General features: G+C 46.0%; 1 protein-coding gene across 1 annotated transcript; it reads left to right on the forward strand.

Moving 5' to 3' along the window:
- The first annotated feature begins 3114 nt into the window (after positions 1-3114).
- Positions 3115-11728, forward strand: LOC130835262 (serine protease 45-like). Its single transcript, XM_057706699.1, has 6 exons — positions 3115-3292; positions 5372-5398; positions 8671-8818; positions 9331-9605; positions 10471-10634; positions 10969-11728. The coding sequence occupies exons 1-6, from the start codon at positions 3178-3180 to the stop codon at positions 11200-11202; spliced, it is 963 nt and encodes a 320-aa protein (XP_057562682.1). The 5' UTR covers positions 3115-3177; the 3' UTR covers positions 11203-11728.
- Positions 11729-12189: the final 461 nt, after the last annotated feature.

Raw genomic sequence — 12189 nt, forward strand, 5'->3', positions numbered from 1 at the left:
CTTTATAGCTCAAAGTAGAGGATCAAGATAGACTGGAACTAGGAGCAAGTAAAATTGGGGCATGATGAATATTATTCCCCCTCCCCTGCTTCTACTTGCTGCTCACCTCCACTTTGTTACCAAAGATTTGCATTCCCACAGGGAAGATTATGAGAGATTCACTATATTACAAGGGTGAGTCAAAAATTATCTGCACTCTGGTTATATTAAAACTTCTATCAATTCCACAGCCAGAGTGTGGATAGTTCTTGACTCACCCTCATAGGTATTGGCTCTCTTCCCTCCTTCCAGGACAGAGTGTCCCAGAGCCTCTGTGTCTTGCTGGTGATTAACTCCCTCTCATTCTCCTGCCACCTGAACTTCCAGGGGTCCATCAGCTTCCACATATCCCCAGGTTTCAGAGTGCATTCTGTCTCATGAGTTGCCCTAGGAAGGCTGGGGTTGAGAGACCGGGAACTTACATGAAATATAGTCTATTAATAAGTATCAAACCATCTGCTTTAAGAAGCCACTGAAAATCAAAACAGTGTGGTAGGGGCACAAAAACAGACATATGGATCAGTGGAACAGTATAGAGAGCCCAGAAACAAACCCACACACCTACGGCCAATTATTCTACAAAGGAGGCAAGAATATATAATGCGAAAGAGACTCTCTCTTTAGCGAGTAGTGTTGGGAAAGTTGGACAGCCGCCTGTAAATCAATGAAGTTAAACACATTCTCACACTATACACAAAAATAATCTCAAAATGCCTTAAAGACTTAAATATAAGACATGACACTATGAAACTCCTAGAAGAGAACATAGGCAAAACTCTTTGACATAAGTCATACCAATGTTTTCTTAGGTCAATCTCCCAAAGCAATAGAAATAAAAGCAAAAATAAACAAATGGGACCTAATCAAACCTACAAGCTTTAGCACAGCAAAGGAAACCATAAATGAAACGAAAGGACAACCTACTGATTGGGAGGATGTATTTGCAAATGATGCAACCAGTAAGGGCTTAACTTCCAAAATATATAAACAGGTCATACAACTCAACAATAAAAAAACAACCCAATCTAAAAATGGGCAGAAGACCTAAATAGACATTTTTCCACAGAAGACACAGATGGCCAGTAGGTACATGAAAATTTGCTCAACATCACTAATTATTAGAGGAATGCAAATAAAAACTACCATGAGGGATCACCTCACACTGCTCAGAATGCTATCATCAAAAACCTATAAGTAACAATGCTGAAGTGGGTGTGGAGAAAAGGGAACCGTCCTACACTGTTGATGGCAATGTAAATTTGTGCAGCCACAATGGAAAACAGTATGGAAGTTCCTCAAAAAACTAACAATAGAGTTGCCATAAATCCAGCAGTCCCACTTCTGGGCATATATCTGGACAAAACAACAATTCTAAAAGATACATGCACCCCTATGTTAACAGAAGCACTATTCACAATAGCCAAGACATGGTTACAACCTAAATGTCCATCGACAGATGTATGGATGAAGAAGATGTGCTACATATACACAATGGAATACTACTCAGCCATTAAAAAGAATGAAATAATGTCATTTGCAGCAACATGGATGGACCTAGAGATTATCATACTAAGTGAAGTAAGTCAGAAAGTCACAAATACTACATGATATCACTTATATGTGGAATCTAAAATATGACACAAATGAACTTATCTACGAAACAGAAACAGGCTCACTGACATAGAGAACAGACTTGTGGTTGTCAAGGTGGGGAGGGATGGATTGGGATTTTGCGATTAGCAGATGCAAACTATTATATATAGGATGGATAAACAACAAGGTCCTACTGTAGAGAACAGGGAACTATATTTAATATCCTGTGATAAACCATAATAGAAAAGAATATGAAAAAGAATATATCTATATAACTGAATCACTTTGCTGGACAGAAGAAATTAACACATTGTAAATCAACTATACTTCAATAAAATAAATTTTAAAAAAGAAGCCACTGAATATTCATGGATTAACAAAATAAACTTGTTCCTGTATCATCCCAATCACATGTTCTTGGTTAGCAGGTGGTTTTTCTCCATCTTATGGCTCCACTCAGCCCTGTGGTTCATGCTTCTACCTCAGAATTCCCTGGAGGGCTTGTTAAGCTACAGATCACTGATCTCACTCCCAGAGTTTTCAATCTATAGGTCTGGGGTGGGTCTTGAGAATGTACATCTCTAACAAGTTCCCAGGTGCTGCTGCTGCTGCTGTGCGGACCACACTTTGAGAACCATTGTTATGCGTTAACACAAGTAGAGAAGTCAACCTCCTGTTTACTGCCTTGGCATGGAAGTGGCATGTGTCACCTCTCCTCACCTCCTAGTGGTGGAACTCATCATCTGGAATTCATCATCACCCTTTAGATGCTAGGGTGTGGAATGTGGTCCCCAGAGCTGGATCCCCCCACACTAGACAGAAGCAGCAGGAATCTTGGTTGTCATCTCCCAATCTTGGACACACCAAGCAGATCCAAAGACATCATTCTTCTACAAAAACACCCTGTGAAAGCCCAAGGCCTGATATTCGCCACTATTTCTTTCAGTTTCCACCATCCCACTGGCGGTTTGTGGTAGAGGATAAACGTCTTTCCTTTCTGAGGTCTCCCCCAAGGCTGCTTGTTTGTCTTAGGTCCAGCTTAAATGTCACTCTTGTAAAGATATCTTTCCCTAGCCTTACTCTTCTTGTGCTTTCTACATCTTCTCAGATTCTTCAATCAATATAAATTATGAGACTCTCCAAAAGCATCAAGCCCAGGGAGACAAGGCTGTGATTAGAGGCTGGATGGCAAGGTGCCAACACCAGTCCAGGGATTCGGATGTGCCTTTCCCGGCCAGCTTTTGTGGGACAGTCACCGACTTAAGGCACTTGGGGGTGCTTCCCTGGGACTGGCCACCATGGAGGCAATGACAGGCCCAGGGCTCCGCAGTCATTTTCAGGGAATCTGCACGAGGTGGGGGTACGTGCAGTGGAACGTTTAGAGTTCCAGGGGCGCCGTCATGCGTCCGTGACGTCATCACGTGCGGTGGCCGTTACGTGGTGTCTGGAGCTCCGGCACGTGCGTCTGGCGCTGCAGACGTCGTCGCGGCGTCCCTGGCTCGTGCGCGCCGCCCCTGCTGCCGCTAGGGGACGCCTCGGGGCCTCATGGCCGCTTCGCTGTCCTGCTTCAGCGCTGGGCCTACAGCCTGGAGGCTCTCCGGCCTGAGCCACCGGCTCTTGCTGCTGCTGCTGCTGCTACAGCTGCTGCTGCTGAGCTCGGGTGAGGCGACGCCTAGCTCCGAGCCCATTTCTGCTCCGGGTCCTTCTTCCCCGACGCCGTCCTCCCCCAACCTGCGTTCGAGGCCGGGCAGGCGGCTCGGCGCCCACCCGCAGCCCTTTCTCCTCTACTGCCCTGCTGGGCATCTCCCAGGGCGGTTCCGGGGATCCCAAACTCCTGCTCTCTCTGCTTCTGCCCTCAGGCCCGCCAGCCCTGCCGCCTTCTGGGGCCTTGTGGTGCGGGGGGTTCCCCTGCGTTTCCTCCTGGCGGCCTGGATGTCACAGCTGAGACCCCAGCCACTCTCTTGACGGCAGCCCCAGGCGTCTCACGCTCTACGGCCCCGGCCCCAGCCCAGGCTCTCTCATCTTCTCACGCAACTGGGCATCGCTAGAGACCCCGCTCCAGGCAGGCGGTGCGGCCCAAACTCATGGTCTCCATACACTTAAACGAATGGTTCCCCACTTCACCTTCTTCCCAGACCCTCTGTTCGTACCTACGGTGCCTCACTAGCAGTGGCTTCCTTCCTTCAGGAAGTGCAGGCCCTCAGGCGCTGTCTCCCTTGGCTTCCTCAGCCTCGGGGACCCCTCCAAACCTTACTATTCAGTGCCACCCTCTCCCCTTTCTTTAGGAATCAGAGACAGGCTTCCTGTTCGAGGTGAGCCTGCTCACCCCTGCTCTGGGCTCTGGGCCCATCCTGTGCTCTCATAGATCTTTATCCTCTTGCTTTCTATTTGCTGTGTTTCTTCACTCTATCCCTTCCCCTCACTGCCAGATTTCTCAGAATAAGTTTTCATTTCATGTTTCCTTCCGGTGTTCCTCACTTCTCACTTAATCCTTAGCCTGTTCCTGGCATGTCTCTGCCCTATTGCCCCTCACCTTTCTACTCCTCCCTCCTTTTTCATTTTCTCTAGTCCTTTGGCTTCTCTCAGGCCATGCCTCCTGATTCTCCTCCATCTCAGGGTGACTCCCTTGCTCTTGTGTCCCTTCCAGGCTGCCCGTGCTCTGTTCATCCCTGATGTATTGGTGTTTCCCTAAGGTGCTGTCTCAGTTCCCTCTTCACTGCTCCCTGGGTGAACTCACTTGCCCGGGGCATTTTATGTGATGTTGCCTCACAAAACAATGTGCCTGGATGTGCAGCCACCTACTGGACATCTGTACCTGGATGACCAAGAACCATCTCAACTCCTTGGGTCCCAAAGTTGAGGCCCTCTTCCTTCTATAAACTGGGTTCTCTTACTCTGTCCTCTTACTCAGTGGATAGTAGTCACTTTTCTCTAAAATCAGAAGCTGGGAGGTCATCCTAGACTCAGCTGTCTCCCTCTGTCCCACATCCAGCTCACCAAGTCTGTTCTCGCTGCCACTTCTTTATTCAGCTCTCCTCATTTCTTGCCTGGGTTCTGCAGAGCCTGTGGTGGGTTCTTACTGCCTTCAGTCTTGTCACCTTCCTGTCTGTTATCCATACGGCCTTTACAATACAAGTCTGACCATGTCACACCTCCATTGGCCTCCTTCCTCCCAGAGAGTCTCACCCAGGCTTTTTGGCCTGGCTTATGAAGGCACTTGTGATTGACCCCTGACTTTCTTCCCTTGGCATCATATCTTGCCATCATGGGCCTTGCCCTTTATCCTCTGGAGTCTCCAGCTTACACCAAGGTGTTTCTTTCATAAAGAATGTAATTGTCACTTTTCATCTCTGTTTTACCTTATCTTTAAAATCTGGCACAATAACCCCTCTTCCTAGAAACCTCTCTGCCCACCACTTCTTCTAGGTTTACCTGACACCTGTGGCCTTGTCCCCACATTGATCTCACACAGGTGGTTGTATGTTTACTTATGTCTCCTCTGCTGGACAGCCTGCTCCTCAAAGGCAAATATAGGATGTATCTGTCTGATACACCTTTGTAACGCACCCCACCCCCCCCATCCCTGGCCCCCGGCCTTGAGCTCTAGTGTGGGAACAGAATGGGAGATGAGGAAATATTTGGTGAATGAATGAATTAACTAATTAATGAAAAATGCACCTCTTCACTGTCATCCTGTTACAACCTCTTACTTTATCTCTGTCCCCCTTTTCTCCTCCAGGTTACACGGGAGACAATGCTAAACCAGGTGGGTAGGGTGAGCCCCTGCTTCAGGAAAACCTTGGATCCTGGGAGGGTATGTTCTGAAGAGGGTCACAGAGGTAGTGTTTCTGTGTCTATAGGAAGCAGAAATTCAGTCTAAATGGCCTGCTTTCTAAAGAACAGCCTTTGCCTGCCAAGACATGCAGACTCAACAGTGCCCATTAAAAGAGTATTTGGGCCTCCTGTGGGAATGCAGAGCCTCTTCAAGTTCAACCCAGGCTGCATCCCGTCAGGGAACATGTCCAGGAAGCTGATTCAGACCGTTTTCCACACAGAAACCTTTTGAACTCTAAACTGTTCATTTGCAAATAGAGCCTGTTGGGCCTTGTGGGAGTGTCTGCAGAGCTTGGCTCTTCTGGGGTCTTCCTGTCTTTTTCCTTAGACCTTAGGGGTGGAGGGTTGGGTTGCTCCTGCTTGTTCACGGGCTTCCATTGTCACGGGTGCACCCTGATTTGTTATGCATTGCTTAGTTGATTAAGTTAGTTATTTCTGCTTATGTCCATGCCCCACCCCTATTCTCCCTCTTCATCCTCCTCCCAACCTTTCTTGTGTATTTGATGTGTATCTTTCTGTTTGTGTGTGTTTTTGTAAAAATACATGTGGTTTTGTGTGCATGTATTTTTAACTTATATAAATAGTATGTGCTCTAGATCTCTTTCTGTTTCATCCTCTTTTCATTCAGTGCCATTTAAAAAAAACATTTTATTTGGAAGTAATTTTAAACTTAGAAAAGACGACAAAAATAGTACAGAGAACACGCACACACACATAATTTTTTCAGAATCAGTTGAGGGTAACATACAGCATGGCTCTTTATCTCTAAATACTCTGGTGGTGTTTTCTAAGAGTATTCTCTTAGATAACCACAATACAACTTATCAATTTCAAAATTTACATTGATACCATATTTTTATCTACTGTCTATATTCCAATTGAGTTAGCCTTCTGCATTCCTAGCAGTAGTGTGTGAAGGTATATATATTGCTACAGACCTTCAACCCCTTGACATGACTCAACCTTTACATTTTTTTGCCTATCTGATAAATAAAAAAATGACTTCCTTGTTTAATTGACATTTTTCTCATTACTAATAAGTTTGAGCATGTCTCAATGTGCTGTTGGCCTCTTGAGTTTCCTCTTCTAATGAATTGACTGTCCTTATCCTTTGCATATTGTCTGTTGTTCTTTTTTCTTGTTGATTTCCTAGAGTTTCTTGTATATTCCTAATAAAAGTCTTGTATTGCTTTTAGATATTGCGGATATTACCTCCTAATCTGTCATCTGTCTGTTAACTTTGTTCCTGGGGTCAAAAATCCTTGATTTTGATGTAATCAAGTTGATCAGTTTAATGCTTTGTGGGTTGTGGTTTGAGGTTTTGTTTGAAGAGTCCTTTCCCCTCCCATGTCACATGATTGGCTGTTACCTTAACAGTTTTACCTTTCACATTTAGGTCTTCAAGTATTAATAATACTAGAAAGGAATCCAGTTTTGTTTTTCTTATTTCTTTTATAGTGAGACCATTTTCCCAGCACCATCTATTCAACAATCCGTAGTCTATCCTTTACTCACTGATTGTGGTGGCTCCTTTATTTACATTGTTTCTATATTCTGTGGAACAATCTCAAGCTCTCTATTCTCTTTTTTTCTTGTTCACTTGTCTTTCTTTGTCAATACCACACTGTTTTTGTTACTATGGCTTTGCTGTGTGCCTTAATATCTGCTAGGACAGGTGTCCCTTCTTTGCTCTCCTTTGTCAAAGACTGAACTATTTATGGACCTTTGTTTTTCTATTTCAATTTTAGAGTAAGTTTATCAAGTTTCTTAAAAATCAAACTGGGAAAGTGACTTTATAGATTAATTTTGGGAAAAATTACATCTGTAATATTTAGTTACTCTATTTAAAAGCAATGGATCTTTCTCCATTTGTGCCAGTCATTTTCAGTGTCCTTTATTAATAGAGTTTAAAATGTATTACCACAGAAATCTTGCTTAGTGTTGGAGACTTTAATTCCAGGATATTTTATAATTTTTGCTTATTTTGAATATAGTTGTGCTATACTCAGGTTGGTTGGCATAGAAAAATGTTATTGATTTTAAAAGTCAGTTATTGAAGTGTTATATACATACACAAAAAAGTGTACAAATTATGCGTCCAGCTCAAGAAATTATTACACAGTGAACGCATCTATGCAGTCTCCACCCAGGTCAGAAAGTAGAGCAGTACCAGTGCCACCCAGAAGCTCCGTTATGTCCTCCCGGTTACCTCCTTTGCCCTCCTCCCACAAAGTATCATTATTCCTGGCTTCTGAAAATTTAATTTTTTTGGTCTGTTCCTTAATGTCATATGATGTTTGCTGTACATTTATGGCATATAACGTTTATAAATAAGGGTTTTCTTTGTGTTCCTAGTTTGCTAAGAAAGAGTGTTTTTGTTTTGCTTTTTGGTTGTAAATCTGTGTTGAATTTTTCAAATACCTTTTTCTGTGTCTATTTAGAAAAGCACATTTTCTTTCTCTCTTTAGAGAAAAAGAACTGTTTATGTGGAGAATACACTGAGAGTGCTCCCATTGTGGGACCACCCTTGCACCCCAGGACAATCTCTACATGATCATGTTGCATTATTTTAAAAAATATAATATTGGCTAATATTTTCTCTACAATTTCTGCATCTGTGTTCACTTTCATACAACCATACAACTTGACTGTTGGAACTACTTGCAAACTAATAATGTGTAAGCTGTGATTGGGAGGGCTCTGTTGGTTCTGGGGCTTTTTCTTGAATGGTGTGTGTAAAGACTTCTGACATAGAAGTGTGGAGCTTTTCTTGACTCAGAGTAGTGTGGGGACAGAGACCTTTTGCATTTAAGAGATAAAGAAAGCCTTATAGCCTTTCAGGAATGTGGCCTAAGGACTTATCCCTACACAAGAAAATGCATTTCCTTTCTAGGGGCTCCTTCTATGCTTCTCCCTTGTTTTGAGGGTCTGTGGTGCTTGCTCCATGTCTGTCTCTCCTCCTCCTGTCATGTCTCTGTGTCTCTGTCTTGATGCTTTTTATCCCTGTCCTTGTCATTTTCTGTCCAGCTCAATGCCTTTGGATAGGCCACTGTTCTCTCACCCTCAGTCTTCCCTTCTTTGAAATGGAAGCAAGTCCCCAGTTTACAGCCTTGTGCATATTGCCCTGGGGGACATCTTGGTCTCAGTCATTCTTATCCTCCTCTGTGTGGCCAGTGTATCCCTCTGGCACGCTTGTTCCTGAAGCTTGTGGCAAACCCTGGTGGCTGAAGAATTTGGATGTGACCCGCCATTGGCCCTGGGAGGTGAGCCTCCGAGTGGAAAATGAGCACGTGTGTGGAGGGGCCCTCATTGACCTCAACTGGGTGGTGACTGCTGCCCACTGTATCCAAAGGTGAGTGTGGCCCATGGAGACCTACGGCTGCAGTGGGCCCAACTTAGACTCCTCATCTCCTCTGTGAAAAAACATGGGAGTGGGGGAGGTGGGGGGAGTGGGAAGGGATGTCCAGAGAAGGGAAGAGTCATGTTCATGAGTTCATGATCTCACCGAGGCCAGGGAGTGAGCTGGGGCGGGAGCCCCAAGCAACAAAGACTGTATCGTAACCAGGGCAACAGGCAAGCCCAGCACACACCCCACTCCTCACACACTTTAGAACATGCGTGCATGCTAATAGCTGCACACTCGAATACAGAACACATAGACCAGGCCGTTTGAATCAGCCTGGCTGATGGGTGAGGAGGCAGTCATGTCTCTGACCCGAGGGCCCCCAGGCTGGATGAGTAAAGTGGAGTGGCTGGGCAGATCAGGCAGGACTTCTGCTGAGGGGAGCGTCCTTGGCAGAAGGAGGAGCAGAGTGTTGCTTGAGAACCTGACAGCTACCAGGTGGGGCTCTGTGTCTCCTGTAGCACAAAAGATTATTCAGTGATTCTTGGCACCTCCAAGCTGAAGCCCATGGACTCCAGGAAGGCCCTCTCTATCCCCGTGAGGGACATCATAATGCACCCCAAGTACTGGGGCCGGACCTTCTTCATGGGTGATGTTGCCCTTCTCCAGCTTCACACTCCAGTTGTCGTCAGCAAGTACGTGCAGCCCATCTGCCTCCCAGAGCCCAGCTACAACCTGAAGGTTGGGACACAGTGCTGGGTGACTGGCTGGGGCCAGGTTAAACAGCGCTTCTCAGGTGAGGAGGATGGGGTCAGGGGTGAGGCGTAGTACCCCAGAGGGAGCACTCCTTTCCTTCGGGGCCTTGCCTGCTGAGCCTCCTCATGGTACTTCTCAGGAAGCTGCGGCCGTTATCTCTGGCTTCGGATTCTTTGGGTGTGTTAGGATTGCTCCTCACATGAGAAATGTTGCCATGGTTTACACCATTGCACTTGCTATGGACACTTCATTTAGGCCTAGGAAAGCCTGATCACTTGCCTCTTACAGAAGCTCATAGTCAGGGATTCGTAAATTCATTCACTCACTTATTCGTTCACCTGACAAACTTTGTTCAGGCATTTGCCACACGCCAAACTCTTGGCACTGGTAATGCATGCCCTGCCTCTAGGGAACTCATAACTGAGTGTTGGTGGGGACACAGACTGACAAGGAAAGAGGCAAAGACTTTGTCAGGTGACCTTGAGAGCAAGTCCAGAGGGATCTGGGATGAGCTGTGGGCAGAGAGTCTGCCTGAGATGCCTGAAGGAGGAGCGTGTATCAATCAGGTGGCAGAGGGCACAGCCAGTACAAAACTCAGAGGCTGGAGAGAAGCAGCATGGAGTTGGGGTTTCAATTTCTGAGTGGTTGCGTTGAAACTTGGATTATAGCCTGCTTGGTTCAGAAACAAAAGATTCCCAGAGAAAGGGGTCCTGAAATAGAGCCTTAGAGGGTAAGGTGCTTGCCAGGCATGATCCACACCACAGGGAGAAGGACCAAGTGAAGGAGAGCATGTGGGTGTGAAGGGGTGTGGCCAAGTCTTGATGATGGAGGTGACAAGACCCTGGGAAGAGGCAGGGCTGAGTAGAGTGAGGAGTCGGTTCTCACCCCACTGGGCTCCTCCACAGCCAACTCCACGCTGACCCCAGAGCTGCGGGAGGCTGAAGTGTTTATCATGGACAACAAGAGATGTGACCGGATTTACCGCAAGAAGTCCCTCATGCCCCGCATTGTCCCTCTTGTCCTGGGAGACATGATCTGTGCCACCAATTATGGAGAAAACTTGTGTTATGTGAGTTTCTGGGAGGTTCTGACAGCTCTTCTTCAGTTGGGATGACTCCAGGTAGGGGAGCAGTGCCCCGGGGAGGGGTTTGCTTGGCCTCCCTCTTTGTCATCATCATCAGGCAGTGCTCTACTCCCATCTTCCTTCCCCGTGACTTCGATTTTGCCTGATATTCTGGGATGAGGTCCCCATCTGAGGAGTGGAGGAGGACTCCAGGTAGTGAGATCCTCAAGGAATGAAAGCAGCTTCCAAGCAGAACTCAGAGGGTGGGCATTCTGGGTCCCCCAGCCCCTCGGGTTCCAGCTGGGCCTAGAGCCTCCATCACTCCTCTCTCTTTGCCTAGGGGGATTCTGGGGGTCCATTGGCTTGTGAAGTCGAGGGCAGATGGATTCTTGCTGGGGTGTTGTCCTGGGAAAAGGCCTGCACCAAAGTACGTAATCCGGGCGTGTACACCCGTATCACCAAATACAGCAAATGGATCAAGAAGCAAATAAGCAGTGGGGTTCTCTCAGTCCCCTGCACCTCCACCTGGCTCCTATTCCTGTCCTGGCTGCTGCAGCCCCAGATGGACCCCTGATCTTCCCCTTCCTTCTTCTCCGTGCTTTGCCTTTGCCGAATGGGGCCAGCTCAAAGTTAGACCAAGGTCACATGTCTGTATTCAACAAGAGTCAAGGTGGGGAAAGAGTGGCCCCTGGGAGACTGGGTCCTGCTTTGGCCTCCTAGTGGGGAGGGATGTGGTGGATGACTAGGCCTTGAGTGACCAGCAGAAGGGAAGTGTGGTCTAGAAGGGCTCTGGAATTGGGGACCAGGATAGCGGGGATTAAATTTGTGCAAACATGAGCTGGCTCTGTTCTCTTTTCTGGGTAGCCCTGGGGGTTGGGGGTAGGTGGCCTTCTGGAATTAATTCTGCCAGGAGGCTCCCCAGAGTGGGGACTGATGGTTTTTGCTATATCACTTGTGCTGGGGCTTTGGGAAAGGGCCTGGGCCTGAGGCATCAGTTTACTCAACTGTAAAATGGGCATGCTGTAAGGGAGCAATTGAGACAAGCACTGTAGGTGACAGTAGGAAGGATCCACATACTGTGCTCCAAACTCAGCCTTCTTCTTCTTTTTTTTAATGGCATTAAAAAAAGTTTGATTGCAAAAGTTCCCCTTCTACATTTTTTAAAAATTAAAAACAATTAAAAGCAATATCTGAATTTTCATTGTGATTTACCAAAAAAATTCAGAAATACATGTAAAGATTCCCCTTTGCTCATTCACCCCCACCACTAATGCTGCTCCCCTTCCCAGAAGTAATCATTCTTAGCATCCTTAAATAAAATATCTTTAAGGTTTTTTAAATAAATAGAATCCTATGTATGTATTATTAATAACCTATGTTTTAAAAAAACTATATGCCTTGAAAATCTTTCTATATCAATACCTAGAGCTATTTGTAAGTTTATATTATTGCAAGTGTACCATGTGGTTGTAATGTATATTATTTAACCAGCATCAAGTTTTAGGCTGTTTCTGACTTGTTAGCATTGCAGCAGTGCTGCCATGAACATATCCCTGCGTGC

This window comes from Hippopotamus amphibius, chromosome 13, assembly GCF_030028045.1.
Source record: "Hippopotamus amphibius kiboko isolate mHipAmp2 chromosome 13, mHipAmp2.hap2, whole genome shotgun sequence".
NCBI lineage: Eukaryota > Metazoa > Chordata > Mammalia > Artiodactyla > Hippopotamidae > Hippopotamus > Hippopotamus amphibius.